Genomic DNA, 19,057 nt, shown 5'->3' with positions numbered 1-19,057 from the left:
ACATAAAAATCCTCATGTACTACAGTTGAATTGTGGCATGATACAGCATTTTTAAAAATTTTTTTATTAATTTTTTAAATATTTTTACAGACTGCATTTTGATTCACTGTATACACAGGGTACAACTTTTCATTTCTATGGTTGTACACAATGTAGAATCATACCATTCATGTAATCATATGTATACATAAGGTAATACTGTCTGTATCATTCCATGATCTTTCTGTCCCCCACCCCCTCCCACCCCATTTTCTACACCATCTAAAGTTCCTTCATTATTTTCTTTCCCCGCTCCCAACCCCACTCATTATATATCATCATCCACTTATCAGAGAAAACATTCAGCCTTTGTTTTTTTGGGCTTGACCTATTTCACTTAGCATGATATTTTCTAACTTCATTCATTTACCAGCAAAAGTCATAATTTTATTCTTTTTTATGGCTAATATTCCATTGTATATGTATACCACAGTTTCTTTATCCATTCATCAACTGAAGGGCATCTAGGTTGGTTCCACAATCTAGCTATTGTGAATTGAGCTGCTATGAACATTGATGTGGCTGCATCACTGTAGTATACTGATTTTAAGTCCTTTGGAATAAACTGAGGAGTGGGATAGCTAGGTCAAATGGTGGGTCCATTCCAAGTTTTCTGAAGAATCTCCATACTGCTTTCCAGAGTGACTACACCAATTTGCAACTCCACCAGCAATGTATGAGTGACTTGAGACCCTTCACCAAATAGAAGAAAAAGTAGGCCCAAATTTCCATCACGCTGGCTTAGGACCACAAGACCCCTATAGTGCAAGAAATAAAAGCAAGAATCAATAAATGGGATAGATTCAAACTAAAAAGCTTTTTCTCAGCAAAGGAAATAATCAATAATGTGAAAAGAGAGTCTACAGAGCACCAATCTCCAAAGTTTATAAAGAACTTAAAAAACTTTACATCAAAAATACAAAGAACCCAATCAATAAATGGGCTAAGGAACTGGGCAGACACTTCACAGAAGAAGATATACAGGTGATCAACAAATATATGAAAAGGTGCTCATCATCCCTAGTAATTAAAGAAATGCAAATTAAAACCACCCTAAGATTTCATCTAACTCCAATTAGAATGGCTATTATCAAGAACACAAGCAATAATAAGTGTTGGAGTGGGCATGGGGAAAGAGGCACACTCATACATGATACAGCATTTTGAAAAGTACTCTGGCAGTATTTAGTTAAGTAAATGCTTCTATCACACTCTTGCATATGTATCACCCAAAAGGACTTAAGTATCTAAGTGGATATGTAAAAAGATATCAAAGCAGTATTTGTGATGACAATACAATGGAGACAGTCTTTTTCTATCATTGGGAGCATGAAAACATTAAATGTGGTAGACGATGACCAGAGTGCTATGTTGTTATAAGATGCAATCGATAAAATACATGAAGACAAGGAAGAGTCTTTTAAAAACCAGCTATGACTAAAAAGATTAAGAAATAAGCAAGTTTTGTGTCATGATTCTATCTGCATTAATTAAAAATATATCTAAAGGGCCAGATAAGTGGTACATGCTTGTCATCCCAGTTACTCAAGGGACTGAGGCAGAAGAAGGATCAAAAGTTCAATGTCAGTCTCAGCAACTTAATGAGAGTCTCAGCAAATTAATGAGATCCTGTCACAAAATAAAAAGTGAAAAAGACTGAAATTGTAGCTCCGTGGTGGAGCACCCCCAGGTTCAATTCCCAGTACCTCAAAAAATAAATAATGATAATATATTTGTAGGACTTTCATTTCCATTATTGACATACAAGGAAATTGAAACAAAAATTCCCACTAGAAATAACTAAAAAAACTTGAAATGACTGGCAAATATATGTTTTTTGCCAAAGGTATCAAAAAACTAAAATAGAATTATTATGAATCCAAGATTCAGTGGTAATATAGCACTCAGGGTGTTAATCCTGTGTTAGAGAACTTTTCCCATAGGGTATTTGGTGACTGTAGAATATTTGGCTAAGAGACTGAGAATACTTTTTGAAGCCTTTAGTAAACAAAGGTGCAACAAGTAGAGTTCAAGGCCTACTAAATAGGGGCAGAGAGCAGTTTCTATAGATCCTACACATAATGTATTGAGATATCAAACTGAGATACAATACAAAACAGCCAATAAACAAATAAAAATACATGTAACCTCATTAATAGTACATATTTAGAAAGGCACTGTTTCACTCATAAGAGTGACAAAAAGTAAAATGCCTAGCAAAGCAAAATTATGGAAATACCTTATGTTTCTGATAGGTATTAAAATCTGTGTCAACACTTAAGAAGGAAAATTTACTAATATCTGATAGATTTCAAGATTCTCATGCATATATAGCATATAACCCATTTTCTGCTAATTATCCTAGAGAAAATTTTTTAAATATGCAAAGTAAATACTATAAAAGTATTTGTGCCTGAAAAATTGAAGATTCTAATGTTCAGTTGTAAGGGAACAGATTAACACATTTTACTATATTAATATGGTGGAATTTGTATAGATGTTTACTAAAAATCTGCAAATTACATCTTCAGTATTACATCTTTAGTATCACTGTGAATAAGTCTTAAAAACATAATAGTAAGAGACAAAAATAAATTATATAATCATACATGAATACCACTTAAATTTATGAAACACAAAATAAAAATTATACTATATATTATTTACATCTGTATGCAACAAAAATATAAAAACATTACTTGAAGGGTCCATATCAACCTCCTAATCCCACAACACTGGGAGGGAAATGAAATTAGAAAAGATTATGAAGCAGAATCCTACCATATTTATTATGCTTTATTCCTTAAGAAATGGCCTTAAACAAAAGTAGTCAATGTTTAATTTTGTTAAATTTGAATGTGTGCTAGGTACAAACATATTCTATCTTGTTCCCCATATTTGTGAGTATACATATGAAACATTTCATGATTAAAAATTAATGTTTTATTCTATGGTAATTTGATGAAATAAATAAGGTCAGAAATAAAGACTAATTGGAAGGCATTGACTTTAAGCAGAGTGGTCAGGTATGGGCTTTCCAAAGAGGAGACATTAGGTTGAAATATGGAGGAAGAGAAAGTTGATTTTTCAAAAACGTTGCAAGTGGATCAGTATGTGAGCAGACTTTGGCACTGCATCTGCTGTTGTTTCATCTGTGATCAATCCTGGACCTCAAGTTCTTGGAGAGCATGGACACTGAATACCCTGTTCTATATTGTATTTCCACCACCAGAATAGCACTTAATACATAGGAAGGTTCAAAAAGATGTTCTTGATGTGAATTTTAGGGTCTAGTCAGCAACAAGGAGAGATAGGAGCAACTGAAGTCTGATGGGATTGATGCAGTAGATGAAACAGGCAAATGGGATCTTTGATAACCCCTTTCTGACATCTCTTTCATCTGTCCCTCCTTCCATGGCAGGTACCTGTTTTTAATCATTTTATTCCAGGACCAGGAATCCACTATAAAAAAAAAAAAATCTCTTAAACTTAACCTTCCTCAATCCCAGAAAGGAATCTGTACTGATATTTACTATCACAGTGACACATCCCATCACACTCAAATATAGTTTCCTTTGTTATTTGCATGTGAGAATTTTGAGGAGAAAGTTTCATTGAAGAACCCTCATCCAAAGTTTGCAGTGGAAGTTAAAGTTCTAACTAGAATACGAATTTTATCCTTCAGAAATGCCTCAGAGCCTGTTAGAGTTTAGCCTTGAGAAGAATGAAGCAATTACTGAGAGCAATGACCCTTTTGGGGAACTTGTGCCCAACTCTGACCTCTAATGAAAGACTTGGGGTGGGGCTTGTTTGCAAATAGCAACCACATAAAGCCTGGTCAATGTGGAGTCTCAGAGATCAAACTGAGGGCAAGGTGTAGGGTACAACACAGTCCCTGAGATTTGTCCCTCACTATGGAAAAAGACAAACTTACTCATTTATATCTCCTGTTACTTCTTATCCTGTTTTCTGCCAATGACTCAGGCTCTGCAGAACCGTAAGTCTCACTCAAATTGCCTTAAGACCCTATTTCAGTCTCTTCCTTTTATCTTTACTTTGCCTTTCCTATTAAATGCTACCTTTCCACACCTTAAGGTACCTTTCAATCAAAGAATATTATCTTGGTAAATCCTTTTTTTTCTTTCATGTATCCTCAACTCTTGATATCATTTCTTTCTGGCGGGCCAATCATCATAAATACAAGGAGTAGTCACTAGGAAGCATGATTTGAAACTCCATACCCGAAGGTTCTTTTGAACAGAAGGCATTGAACATAAAAATATCAGGGTGTATACTGAGGTAACTTAACAAACATTGTAGGCCAAATCTGTAAAGAAAGGATAATTGCTTTATCATTTAATCATTTATCAAGTCTTCATGAAAAGTCCTCAATTACTGCTTAATGGGGAAAAAATAAATTTAGCCCTATCCAATTTTAAATTTGATGAAATACAATAATTGTATTTCCTCTCTCCCTAGTTCCTCTCCAAGATAATGTCTAGAGGGTTATGGTCTCTATTACCTTCTGGAGGAGAAGAGGGTCAGAGTCTTTGGCCTCGGAGTTTTCCGTCTCTTTGGGTACTGTCAATCTGATTTCTTTTTACCTACTAGCATGTTCTGTTGGAGTCATTAGATGGCTGGTTTCTATCACCTTGACCAAGACCTAAAAGTCCTCTGGTTGACTCTGTCTCACTTCAGCTCTTTCACCTCCCATAGAACCCCTGAATTTCTATCACATCTTATATCCAGTAAAGTCACTACTGTTCCAACACAGCTTATGCTAAGGGTGAGCTTGCTCCTTTGCACTTCAGGCTCATTTGAGGTCCCTTGCCTCAACCAAGCTACCTTCACATTCCTCACAAAGAATGGTGGGAATTCTTGGATTTGATAAGAAAACATAGGCACTGAGGTGTTCCAGGGAGGTTACACTTCTAACCCTCCTTTGCCTACACACACTACTCCCAGATGACTTTGTTAGAGCTACATGCCAGACTGATAGAGGCCTCCAGAGTTCAAAATTGCTATACATGTAAAAGGGCCCTCCGTCTGTGATTAGTCTTATTCATTTGCCACAATTGGCCCTGTTCAGGTCAAACTACAGGGTCTGTGATTAGTCTTATTCATCTGCCACAATTGGCCCTGTTCAGGTCAAACTACAGGAAGCACGAATTAGGACTCTGACTAACTTTCCTGTCTTCCTTAAGCTTCTCCTTTGCACAATTTTCCAGCAACCATTATAGGTGAATTTCTCTCCCAACATTCCTCTACCTCACCTGCAACTGCAGATACATTGACTTCCACTGTTCCCCATCCAGACAGCACTTGATAATAGGTGGTTTTCCGAGGGCAGACTGAATGGATAAAGCTACAGGCATTTACTGGGTTCAGAAACACTAAGCAGTTTGTGTTCTCAAATGCAGTCTACACTACACAGGATTATCCCATCCATTAAAAATCACCATTTAGCAAAGAGCAGTAAGCCTAGTTATCATAAACAGAGAGGGTATTTTCTCTACGTAGTGAAGAAAACCTTACCTTATCACTCCAGAGTTAGACTTTGATGTGAAAACTGAGAGAGAATGACAAAGAGACCAAGTAGCCATTTTCCTCTGCTTGGTACAGTAAACTTCCTGGAGACAGAAGTTTCAAAGGAACAGGTGAAAAATAGGAAATTAAAAGTTATCAGTTTAATATTTACAAAATTTAGCTCTTACTCCAAATGCAAATATTGAAAATGCAAACATTTACAATTGAGTAATATTTTAAAATGTGATTGCTCACTACAGGTGAAATCTTGGGCAAATTACTCAACCTCAGTGGGTCCCAACTTCAGTATCTATTAGATGAATATTAACCAAGGCCTTATGAAATAGTTGTTTAAAATATCAATTATGTGTATAATTAAATTTTAAATTGTTATTAAGATTAAATTTTAAAGAATAAAATACTACGATGACTAAATTATACACTGATGTCTCCTTTTCTACTAAGATCAAAGAACTAGAGGGAAAAAATGAATAGGAAGGCAAAAAATAATACATTTTTATCATGTATCATATCCTTGAAAGAACAGTACACAAGATCTCAGAAATTTCAAGTGCCACGGAAGGAAGGGAAGAATGGGAAGTATAAACTTAATGACCATGGGTAAAGTACTTAAATACCATGACCTTCTCTTTTTAATAATAAAAACTTAGTACTTTTGCAAAAAAAAAAAAAAAAAATGAGATTTAAGTTATTTAAGAGTGACCCTAAAGATTCATGGCATATTGTTTTGCCAAGAAACTCTTAAAAGCACATAAAGCAAGATCTATGTGAAGGAGTAGACCACTTGGAGAATGAGAGAACATACTTCACTTCTGTATTCCACAGATAAAATGTCTTTGGTATTCTCCCCTTCAGCTCTCTGCTCTTAACATAGCAAAGTAATATTATGATTCTTGTACCAAGTTTCCTATTTAAAAAAAATTAATGTATGAGTTTATGTTGATGACGGATGGGTACAAGTAGTACAGAAGTATAAGAAAATAAAAGGTTTTAATTGCAAATTTAGCTACAGAATCTCCATCTCATTGCTCTTGGTCCATTGACTCTGGGTCCAGAACTGATTGCAGCTATAAATACCTATTGTTCTGGAAAACACAGAAGACAATGCTCACTACTGTAGGTTCTTCACTGATTTAGCCTCTTACCTTCCCAGGCACTATGTGGTACTGGTCCCCTCGCTGCTCCACACTGGGACCCCTGAGAAGGGCTGCCTCCTTCTGAGCCACCTGAATGAGACAGTAACTGTAAGTGCTTCTCTGGAGTCTCTAAGGGAAAACAGAAGCCTCTTCACTGACCTGGTGGTGGAGAAGGACTTATTCCATTGTGTCTCCTTCACTGTGAGTACTAGAGTACTGGATGCCATGCCTGTCTAACTGAATTCTGCTAGTCCTAGTGATAGAAGTCTTGTGTTCAATCCCAAGTAATGACTTTAAGAACATAGTTAGGTCTTCCACAAAGACAGTTAAGATTTCCCATAAAGCATGAATCTTCCACTAGAGTATGGGAGAAATATTTTCTAAATGCCAAAGTTCAATTTAATTCCTAAACAAAAGTCCTGTTGCCCACAAAAATAGTATAATATAGAGGAGTTTTCCAGCTTTGACTATGATCGCCCACTGCCCGCGGGGACAATCACAACGCATACGCTCTTCTTAATCACAGGAACCAAAAGACCAAAAGCACTTTATTCCACAAGTCTCAGACTTATATTGAGAACATCAGCCTATCAGAGAGTAGACTACCAGGAAAGTCAGTCTATCAAGGAACAGTCTCCAGGCAGTTACAAGAATCGCCTCATATACAGCAGCCAATCAGAGTTACTTCCTGAAACTTGTTTACTAGTGCAGCTATGTCTGGCAAGCTGCCAGGCGTCATCTTAGAGATCAGGCCACGGTGTGGCTCTGGGGCCCTCAGAGCCCGCCCCTGACATTTGACACAAATTTTCTCTGTAAGGTCAGGTTCGGACATTGCCTAGAAACAGATTAAACAAAGATAATTCTGCATTCAGTGCAACTTTTTTCTTGTGGTGGGTGTTAGATGTCATCTGAATGTGTTAATGCACCAAGATACTCCAAGCAAATATCCAGTACCTCTTTGAGCTTGCCTAACGGTTCATGCTCAGTTCTTATAGTCTCCTGTATTTTTTTCAGGACAAGTAATATTCATAGACTAAGTTAAAAGAAATAAGTTTTAGTAACTAGAAGTCTATGTCAGACAATTTTTTGTTGCTGTGACCAAAATACCTGATGACAATTTAAAGAAGGAAAAGTTTATTTTCAGCTCATGGTTAGATGCAGACTATGGTTGGCTGACATGGTTAGCATCTGGGAGGCAGAGACAGACAGACAGAAACAGAGAGGAAGAAGAGTCAGGGCCAAGATATAGTCATAGAGGGTACACTTCCAGGGACCTATCTTCTCCAGCCATGCCCATCTAACTATGGTTACCACTCACTAGCCCATTCAAATTATTAATCCATCAAGTGGATTAATCCACTTATGAGGTTACAGTTCTCAAAATGTAATCTGAGCCCTTAGCACTGCTGCATTGCATAACACATTGGGGGACATTTCTAGATACAAAGCATAACAAATTCTACAAATATCCACATATAGATATTTGAGTTCTGATGGTGGCTCTAACTGATATATTTCCCCTATTTCTTATGTTAATATCTTCATTCCTATATCCAGAGAAATGGTCATTTCTACCAAGCTGCTTTTAAATTAAAGGACAGGTAGTAAACAATAATGAAGAACTCAGAAGGAATAGGTGTTGAGTTCCTTAATCATAAAAATGCCTTGTTATTTTTTAGCTCCCACGGATCTTATCTTCTTCAGAAGTGGGATTCCTCACTATCCAAATAAAGGGAGCTACACAAGATTTCAGGAAGAAGAACACAGTGCTCATACAGAATGCTCAAAGTCTGGTCTTTGTCCAGACAGATAAACCCATCTACAAACCGGGCCAGACAGGTACATAAGGAAATTTCCTCAGCCAGTGCAACACCGAGAAGGAAGGGCCACCTCCCCTGCAGATTTTCCAGCCAAAGTCACCATTACCCCAATCCTTTAGCTTCTTGACTTATAACCCAAATCATCTACTTTTTTGTGTCTTAATCTTAAGAAGGAATTTGTTTTTTAGTAAGAATTCGTGTTGTCTCCCTGGATGAAAATTTTCACCCCCAAAATGAACTGGTAAGCATCCTATGTCTATGAATTGGGGGCTGTGTGGGGACAGGTGGGAATACTCATCCAAAGCCAGGCAGGAAGGTCAAAGAAGAGTAGGAAGTTGAAAGACATTCCCTTTGGAACCTGACTCCAGCCTCACCACAGATTTAGAATCTCATACAGGACAAATGTGAGAGACAAGAGATGAGGAATGCTTTTCTCTTTAACAGTAATAAATCAGTCTGATAATAGCTACATTTATGGCTCTGAATATACTACAATAAAAATAATAAAGAGACACAAGAAAGAATTTTGTTGCCATTCATATACTCATAGAGTTTATAATATTCTCATTGAGTATATGATTTAAAAAGCAACAGTTTTTATTTCTGAATGTATGTAAGTATCTTATAATTTTATTATATATAATAAACATTAAATATATATATTAGAAAATTTATATAATAGAGAGTTGGATGTGCTAATTGAGTATCACTTCCTCCAACTGATCTTCAACATTATGACAAAGGAACAAAGCTACTTTTAAAATATTTGTAATTGACATACAATAATCAACATATTTATGGAGCAAAGGATAATAATTTAACACATGTATATAATATGTAATCATCAAATCAGGGAAATTAGCATTTCCATCTGCCTCAGCATGTATTATTTCTTTGAACACCTCTCTTCTAGTAGAGGTATAGTCTTGATTTGCTTTTAAACCAATAATTCTGGAAATTCTCTTCCTACTGGTTCTAAGTCAAAATGACATATAAATTTATGATTTATTATTTATATTTATATTATTTCTCTTATGAAAGTAAATACCATAGTCATATATTCATTAGGAGGATGTAAGTATTCAAATTATATGATTAAATACTCTTTCAGGGAAATGGCAACCCACAGTAATAATCACATTACTTCTTTCCTTTTTTCCTGTAGATTCCACTGATATACATTGAGGTAAGCATCACATAGGAAATTCGTATTTTGATGTGTTAGGAAATTCACATATTCCTCTTCCCTGAAGCCCAATTTATTGTATTTTATCTCCCTTCTATGTTTGTCTCTCTCAAAGGCAATGCTAATGACCACCCCCAAATCACTGGTGATGTTCAAGGACCATCACAACTTAATGATTACTCCCTGTGCTTCTTGTTTTCCTTTAGAACCCCAAAAGAAATAGAATCGCACAGTGGCAGAGTCTCAAGTTAGAAAGTGGCCTCAGTCAACTCTCCTTTCCCCTCTCATCAGAGCCCATTCAGGGCTCCTACAAAGTGGTGGTACAGAAAGAATCAGGTGGAACAGCAGAGCACTCCTTCACTGTGGAGGAATTTGGTATGGATAATACAAGAGGGAAAGGGCAGAATTATTTGGTACATAAAATATAAGTTCACTTAAATCATCTGAATTTTCCAAAAGTATTTTGAACTTGAACTAGAGCCAGTCATACCTGTCTCTAAAGAAAGCCATCATGATTATGTTAACAAAGAAACTCAAAAGAGTTTGTAAAATCATTTCAGTATGCTTGTTATTCTTTGACGAGTATGAAAATTCTTACGTAAGTACAACTATCACCATCTGTTAGTGCCATTGAAATCTGTGGTTATAGAGTTCGTTTTAATTGGTTCTACATGGATTGTTAAATCGTGCTGTCTTAAAGTAGTGCATTGAAATGCATCTAACATTTCAGATTACCATTTGAGGGAAAATTATAGATGTGTTAAAAATGTTTGCATTTCTAGTAAATGTTCACCGACCTCTCTTTTTATCTCTGTTAATAGTGCTTCCCAAGTTTGAGGTCAAAGTCCAAGTGCCAAAGATAATCAGTATCCTGGATGAAAAAGTGAACATAACAGTATGTGGGATGTGAGTTGTTTTTGTCTACATTGTCATATTTGGCCTCAATTCTGAATGCTTATTTAGCTTAGTAGAGATAATAAACTTAAGTTTCCCTGAGTACTTCTATAATAGTATTCCATTGACTTCTCTTTGACTACTTATTAATAAAATCACAAATATAGGAAAGAAAAAAAGACACCCTTAATCATCATTTAGCAAGGAACAGCTTTCCGTATTTGCATCATTATTTTGCTTTAATATTTTAGGTTCAATTAGAGGTCAAAAAATGTTCCCCAAGTATGTACCTTTTAAAAATAGAGGTATCTTCCCACTTACCACAATACCATTATTATACTTAGCAACATTTAAAATAGTTTACAATATTAGTTATAAACTTAGAGTCAGATTCTCAAATTTTCCTGAGTGTGTCTAGATCTGAGTGTTTACACATTATTTTTGGCAATTTTGACTTATAAGCACCCTTTGTTCCAACTCTACAAAGGAAATTTTCAACCAAGTGCAAAAGTTGACAGAAAAGTAAAATGAAACCTCATGTATCTGCTACCTATTTTTAAAAACTATGAAATTTTCCAGTGTTTTGCTCCATTTACTCTCCCTACAGTACTTTTCTTTTGCTTTAATATTTTAAAGCAAACCATAGGGAACCTATAAATATCTTAATATCTTAAAATTTGTAGCCTCATTTCTCCCCATGGCACTAACTGATTGAAAAGAAAAGCCCTATTAAACCTAAACATTTTAATTGCTGGATCTGCCTTCTTGCTTCCTCATGGAACATTGGATGAATTATGTTTAATCTCTCCAGTGGGCAATTTTAAGGAAATATTTTGATGATTAACATAGATCCTTTTGGCACAGTGATGGAACCAATTGTTTAATAGCCTGAAATATTTCCCTCAGAATTTTCTGCTCTAAGATATTTTACTTTCTCCTTTTCTTCATGTACGTACCATAAATACTAATCCTGACATGGAGCAAAAAGGAGGATCTAATGAGACTGAGTGAAAACATGACAGGAAAGTTAAAGATCACAGGCCAAAACTACTCGCCTTGGGAAGGTGGACAGATGGAATCCTAAGATTTTCTTGTCCTTTGCTACCCATCTGTAATTTAAAAATCCATTTACTGTAACTTGTGTATGATTATGTTTTGTCCCAATGGACTCAACATGGGTGTGACCTGTGCACAAATATGGACTCATTTGTAAACCATAAAAATGCCATTACCTCATCTGAAAGGTTAATTATTAAACTTTAAAAGTGTCAAATAGCATTCAATATTTAAATTTTTTGACAGGTTTTATTAATGTTTTCTTATTCTTAATTTGCATAATGACTCAAATAAACTGCACATTGTACAATAAAAAAAACTATTGGGCCAAACCAATAATTAGAATTCTAAAGAAGTGACTTAAGCATAAAATAAATGATCTAGTGACCAAAATTATGACCATAAGGGCAGTAGGTTCAAATAAGCAGCCATGAGAATGCTTCACTACCAGTGGCACTATTTCACTGAGGCATGTTGCTGTGCTGCTATTTTTCTTTCTTTTTTTTCTCAATTCTTTCTTTTCTTTTCTTTTCTTTTTTTTTTTTTTTTTTTTTTTTTTTTTCTTTTGGGCACTGGAGATTGAACCCAGGGGAATTTAACCACTGAGCCACATCCCCAGGCCTATTTATTTATTTATTTAAACACAAGTTCTCATTAAGTTACTTAGGGCCTCACCAAATTGCTAAGTCTGGCTTTGAACTTAAAATTCTCCTGCCTCAGTCTTCCAAGTTTCTGGGATTACAGGCATTCACCACCAGGCCCAGTTGATCCTCCATTCTTAAGTAGTAAATTGAGGGAGTGAACATGATCTATAAAGATCCCTTCCACTTTTATCTTTTTTGAATACAGATAACTCTTGCAGTTTCTTTAAAGCTTGAGAATTAAAACTCATTCTGGCAAATAAGCAATAGTAGAGGTAGCAGGCTGGATAAAGAAATATGCAAGTCTAACTATTAAAAGCTAAAAATACCAACACTCCCAGGCTTCTGCCTCAGTCCTGTCTCAGAGTAATAGCCAAGGAATCATCTATCTAATTTAAAGACAGATATCTAACTTAAAGGCAGATATCTATATTTTGGTTAGGAGTTTCAGCATAAGTTGCTCTGATTCTTTTTTTTTTTTTTTGAGATAACATCAAAGATATTCACAAATAGAAAAGAAAGCTAATGCTCAAAGCAAAATGATTATCAATTATTTCATTTTTATTAAAGAGGAGAGAAAAATAATTAATATACAATGTACACACATACACAACCCTGCAAATTACTTTTATATATACCCCATGATATTTTTAGGGTCCCCCTTCTCTCTCTCTCTCTCTCTCTCTCTCTCTCTCTCTCTCTCTTTTTCTCTTTCTCATGCATGTATAGGTATGTGTGTTATAATTGTTTTGGGTTTGCTTATTATTTATTTTATTCTACTTCTCATCTAAATTTGCTCATTTGGTATACAGAATAAATTTTGATTTTATAATCACTAAATTAAAAGAATAATAAAAATAAACAGGCTAAGAGGAAGGAAGCTTAAAATATTTCTGACAGAGTGTAGAATGGTTTTGAAGGTTTTAATGGATAATGCTCCTTTTTTAATTCATTTTTATTGTGAACAAATGGGATACATCTTGTTTCTGTTTGTACATGAAGTAGAGGCATACCATTTGTGTAATCACATATTTACCTAGGGTAATAGTTTTTTATTCATTCTGTTATGTTTTTTATTCCTCCCACCCCTCCCACCCCTCTTATCCCTCTATACAGTCCCTCCTTCCTCCATTCTTGCCCCCTTCCCACCCTCTATATGTGTCATCATCTGCTTATCAGTGAGATCATTCATCCTTTGTTGTTTTTGAGATTGGCTTATATCACTTAGCACGATATTCTCCAACTGCATCCATTTGCCTGCAAATACCATAATTTTATTCTTCTTTATGGCTGAGTAATATTCCATTGTATATATATATATATATATATATATATATATATATACCACAGTTTTTTATCCATTCATCAATTGAGGGGCATCTTGGTTGGTTCCACAATCTGGCTATTGTGAATTGAGCAGCTATGAACATTGTTGTGGCTGTATCTCTGTAATATGTTGATTTTAAGTCCTTTGGGTATAGGCCGAGGAGTGGGATAGCTGGGTCAAATGGTGGTTCCATTCCAAATTTTCTAAGGAATCTCCACACTGCTTTCCAGAGTGGCTGCACTAATTTGCAGCCCCACCAGCAATGTCTGAGTGTACCTTTTTCCCCACATCCTCGACAACACCTATTGTTGCTTGGATAATGCTTCTTGAAGAGGTACATTTCCCAGACATGTTTTTGTGTGGTTTGAGTCCACAGGGTAACCATGTGTAGGGAACTGTACAGAATAACCACTCTGTGGAGGGTTGGTAGTGGGAAATGCAGGTGGCCTTTCTCAGTTCCTCATTCATTTCTCACATGATAGATACACCTATGGGAAACCAGTTCCAGGACTTGCAACTGTGAGCATGTGTAGAAAGTTATCCCATCCTGGCAATTGTATCAAGAACCAGTTCTGTGAGGAATTCAGTCAGCAGGTTAGTGTTCAGTCTTCTGTCCTGGTACTATCACCATTTCAGCCAGGAAGGCATCCATTTTACTAACTAGAAGGAGAACAATAGGGCAAACTTATCCCAAAATATCCCTTACCAAAAACAGGAATTTCTATTCTTAGTCAAATAAGATTTTCATTGGAAAACTAACCTTGGAGATTACAAAGCAGAAATGAATATAAAGTTCCTGAAGGTCAATTAACAATTTAACAATTTAACAAGAAAGTTTCCTTAGCATCAGAAAGAGAATAAATTTAGTGATTAATGATGTTAATCAGTATGACATTTATTATTTTTGTATTCTCAGCTCAACAGCAATGGCTGCATCACCCAAGAAGTAAAAACAAAATTGTTCCACATTAAAAATATAGGCTACGAAATGAAACTCAGAGTGGAAGCCAAGATCAGAGAAGAGGGAACAGGTTTGAGTACTAAATGAATATGGGAGATAAAATGCTGAACATTGATTTATTTCTCATTAACAAAATAAGGATAAGAAAGGTTGACATAGGAAGGAAATTTTAGGATTAAAGTAACTTCCAAGGGTATTTACTCTTTTCTATATATTTTTCAGATCTGATATTCACTGGAAATGGGACAAGTGAAATCACAAACATTGCAACCAAACTCAAGTTCGTGAGAGTGGACTCACACTTTAGACGAGGAATCCCCTTTTCTGGACAGGTAGAGTATAGTGTAACTCACAAGTAGGCAAAATTTCCAGTTGGTGTTATTCCAGGGCCCAATTATGTAACCCATATTTGATTCAGTTATTAACTTGATTCAGTTTTATGAAATTATATACTAATCAATATAACCAAAATCATGGAACCAAGAACTAGAATTTCCCTTTGTAAATATCACTGATGAAATGTACAAACCTATAGTAAAGAATCAGGCATATCATTTCTATTTTGGATATGTTACTAATAAAGAGTCAATGTAATATGACAGTTATTATATAAAATCTCCTTGCTTACCCATTTCAAAATAAATACCATTTCTGCCCTTATCCAGCTAGCAACAGAATTTTCAGTTTCTCACGTGACTCCCAATATCCCTTTTTATACCTGTTCTTCTACTTAGAAATAGGTGAATAAATTGTTCAAATTCTAGGTATAGGTATTATTATATCATGCATTTCATGGTTATTGTTGTACTGTTTTAATATGTAAGGTATATAATTGAATAAAGCAAGGAAAATATTGATTTTATTCATATTAAGAAAAAATTTTATCAGTTTTATAAAATTATTTTCCTCAAAAAGAAATATTTTCACGTGGATTTTCACAGCTGATTATTTCAGGAGATAATAGTAAAGTTATTAACTAATATTTGTGGAATAAACATGTCAGATATCTTCTAATATATTTTAAATGAATTCTTTTACTTAATCTTCATTGTGACACGTGAAGGAGGCACTAATATTAGCTCCATTTGTGGGAAGTTGAAACAGAAAAATGTCTTGTTCAGGGAGGAAGAGCACTCTAGCCTCCCACCAGGTGAAAAGGGGAAAGCAGCCCTTTTTACATTCACTGTAATTTTGTACTAAGTGACAAATGTAATTATTAAAAATCTCCTGCCTGGAAAAATAATTTTAAAAAAATTAAAACCTCCCTAGTCTTAATGGAAATACTACAGAGTTTCAAAAATAAACTAGTTATGAAAGCACCTGAGGAGCCAAATGGAAGAAAAGCTTCGTAGTAAACTTAGTTACAGCACTAAAGGTATTTGTGCATGTGAGTTCTGTTATCTTTGTTATCCATATAAATTATCAAATACTTTTTTTATTCTTTAGGTGCTTCTGGTAGATGGGAAAGGTATTCCCATTCCCAATAAATTCATCTTCATCTCTGCAAGTGGAGCCAATTATCTTTACAATGCAACTACTAATGAACAGGGTCTTGTGCAGTTTTCAATCAATACCACTAACATTTTAACCAACAAACTTTTTATTACGGTAAGTACAAAAAGAAACCCTCTGAGGACAAAGAGAGAGAAATAAGATTAGTTAACAGTGAAATATTCAGAGCACACATTGCATTTGAAAGAAATAAGAAGTCTAAACTTTAAGGTTAGAAATTTGAGAATAATAGAATTTCATGAAAAATAATTAAGGCATTAGAAAAGGATATTATAGAAGTGACTGATAATTTCATTAGCATTATTTGTAAAATTGTATACACTGTGCAAATAAAAATCCTATTTGATTTCAGCTCTGAGTAACATCAGTTGCTTCATTTATTCATGTAATTTGTTATATATTTTCACATTTATTTAGGTATTTTGTAAAGTGATCATACATACACACACCTAGTATATATTGCCTAATGATGATGATCAAAAGATTTCTACCTTTAAAGGTTTTCTTGCTTGTTATCACAACCAAAAAGTGGTAAAAGACTGTAATTTGTTGATTCTAGTTTAAAGAGTATTTAAATTATTTCTAATTCCCAATATTCACATGTTAATTAAATTTTAAAATATGTAATGATGTTAAATGTTTTCCATGTCATGGATACCTGTTTCACCCTAGGTCTGAAAAGATAAATAAACAGAATCCCAAACTTAAAATAGTTGATATATCCATAAAGTAAATAATTAGTATAATGTATCTAAGTATAATAGTTTGTTAAACAAACAGAAATTTTATTATGGGATCAAATAGATTAGTCTATAAAAATGCCAAATAAATTCAGAAAAAAATAATTCATGCACCAAGAAAAGAGCTAAGGAGCAGTGACTTTAGGGAATATGGAATTATGTGCTAAATATCTGCAAAGGTTTAGAGTTCCAAGAACTACATAGGCCTTAAAAGTTGGAAATCATAATAATGAAAAGAAACATTTTCTGAGGATTTTTTGTAAGTGATTTTGAGATCAGTAAGATAATATATTACATTAATGTATATAATATAATTTCAATTAAAGCAACTTACAAGGGATTTCAGTTATCTGATGATTCTCTTTTCTGCTCATTTGGCTGATTTAGTCTTTGAACATCTTTTTTCCTCCAGCTCTGAGAAGTAGAAGAAGGAAAAAAAAATCAAAGTAGTGACAAGTCAGTAGAATCAGGAAAAAGGAGACAAATTTGTGGATGACTTCTTTTTAATTTCTTCAACATATGGATGCTGACAACTAGGGTATTTGGTGGTCAGTGGGTATGAGGGAGACTCATAGAGTAGAAGACACATAGTTGTAACTATTCATTTTGGTAAGAAACTAGGTAAAATATTTCAAGATAATTTTGTTTCTTTGCTTTTCTGTTGTATCAGGTCTACCACCAGCAACCTAACGTATGTTTTAACTATCTATGGTTCCGAGAAGAACACCTGGGAGCTGAACACATTGCAAGTCATGTTTTCTCCTTAAGTGGGAGTTACCTTTACCTGGAGCCTGTGGCTGGTACCCTGCCCTGTGGCCAAACACAGAATATCAAGGCACACTACATACTGGATGGACAAGCCATGGGAAAACTCAAAGAACTCATTTTCTATTATGTGGTAAGAATAAGGCAGTGGAATGTATTTGGGTCTTATCAGTAGACAAAAGTGGTCAATGGGTCCAAAAATGTCAAAATAAATTACTCGGGCACCACAAGTAATTCTCATCCATGCTTCCTTATCTCCAACTTTTTATCAGGTTGATTCCCTCCAGCAGACTCAACAAATAAAAGTGGGTCAAAGTCGAAGAGGTCAAGTCTCTTTTCTGTTGATTTTTCATTTCAGATTATGGCTAAGGGAGGCATCGTCAGATCAGGGACCCACGCTCTGTCTGTAGAGTCAGGAGACAGTGAGTACCCTCAAATCCATCTCCCCATTTCTTCCCTAACACATCTATCCTTTCCCCTCAGTGATGATTCACAAATGGGGAAATTATTTTTTTATTATTCCTTCATAACAAGAAGGAAGACAATAAGGAAATAAAAAGTTTCCTTATGATTGTTTGGCATCTTTTTAAATTCAACAATGGTTAATAGATATGTTTGATAGCCTACAGTATATCAAACACTCTTTCTTTCCCATGGCTTTCTTGAGGTAAAACTGAAGTACAATAAAAGGCACATATTTGAAGTATGCAGTTTGATCAGTTTTGACATGTATGTAACCAATAAAACCAATATATAAAGTATTTCCATTACTTTTTAACTTTGAAATCATGCAGACTGTTTCCTGCATGATTTATTACATTAGAAATCAATCACCTTAAGATATATAGAACATCACTCCCACATGTCAACTATTTCAAAATTAAGAGGCATACTTATAAATATTTCAGAGGTCAAGGGAAAAGCACAAGGAAAGTAAGTAAAAGTGCTTTGAACTAACTGATAAAAATATCAGGATCTCTATGATGAAATAGCACTCAGATGAACATTTTCAACAAAGTACTCATTAGAAAGAAGCTAGAATAACAACCAAATTACTTTCAAATTATATAGTAGGAAGGAAAAAATAAGAGTAGGAACAAAAATATGTGAAATAGAGAAGAAATAATACTGCTAAAATTTGATAAAAATTAAACAATTCTAAAGCAAGAACTAATATTAATGGAAAAGGAGCTATCAAAATAATCCTACAAATGTTGAAAATATATTAAGGTACTATTACAATTGTAAGGCAAGATATGTGATAGCTTACATAACATGGTTTATATTAAAGAAGGATCTGTGTGCTCTGAAAAGAAAGTGAATTCAGTCATTGATGGCAGAAATATTTTGCATATGTCTGTTAAGTCTGAATTACCAATTTTTTAGTTCTATAGCTTCTTGATTTAGTTTTTGTTTCGAGGATCTATCCAGTG

The 19,057-nt window shown here is 34.6% G+C and overlaps 1 protein-coding gene and 1 long non-coding RNA gene across 3 annotated transcripts in view; one reads left to right on the top strand and one right to left on the bottom strand.

Moving 5' to 3' along the window:
* Window positions 1-642: 642 nt before the first annotated feature.
* On the bottom strand, window positions 643-7,241 carry LOC124982633 (uncharacterized). Its single transcript, XR_007108327.1, has 4 exons — window positions 6,882-7,241; window positions 6,732-6,812; window positions 5,575-5,669; window positions 643-797 (listed from the first exon to the last, which is right to left on the bottom strand). It is a non-coding gene; the product is annotated as an uncharacterized LOC124982633 (long non-coding RNA).
* The window catches only part of LOC124982632 (pregnancy zone protein-like), a 46,611-nt gene continuing 31,455 nt past the window's right edge, over window positions 3,902-19,057 (top strand). For both annotated transcript variants that reach the window (XM_047549593.1, XM_047549592.1), the window contains exons 1-13: window positions 3,902-4,036; window positions 6,740-6,923; window positions 8,402-8,561; window positions 8,731-8,783; window positions 9,708-9,728; window positions 9,935-10,103; window positions 10,550-10,634; window positions 14,129-14,240; window positions 14,563-14,677; window positions 14,830-14,939; window positions 16,054-16,215; window positions 17,530-17,757; window positions 17,983-18,046. In XM_047549593.1, coding sequence (XP_047405549.1) covers window positions 3,954-4,036; window positions 6,740-6,923; window positions 8,402-8,561; window positions 8,731-8,783; window positions 9,708-9,728; window positions 9,935-10,103; window positions 10,550-10,634; window positions 14,129-14,240; window positions 14,563-14,677; window positions 14,830-14,939; window positions 16,054-16,215; window positions 17,530-17,757; window positions 17,983-18,046 — 1,546 coding nt within the window. In that variant the 5' untranslated portion in view covers window positions 3,902-3,953. The remainder of the gene's footprint in view (window positions 4,037-6,739; window positions 6,924-8,401; window positions 8,562-8,730; window positions 8,784-9,707; window positions 9,729-9,934; window positions 10,104-10,549; window positions 10,635-14,128; window positions 14,241-14,562; window positions 14,678-14,829; window positions 14,940-16,053; window positions 16,216-17,529; window positions 17,758-17,982; window positions 18,047-19,057) is intronic.

The sequence above is a fragment of the Sciurus carolinensis genome, chromosome 4, assembly GCF_902686445.1.
Source record: "Sciurus carolinensis chromosome 4, mSciCar1.2, whole genome shotgun sequence".
NCBI lineage: Eukaryota > Metazoa > Chordata > Mammalia > Rodentia > Sciuridae > Sciurus > Sciurus carolinensis.
This window is presented reverse-complemented; position numbering and strand designations above follow the sequence as displayed.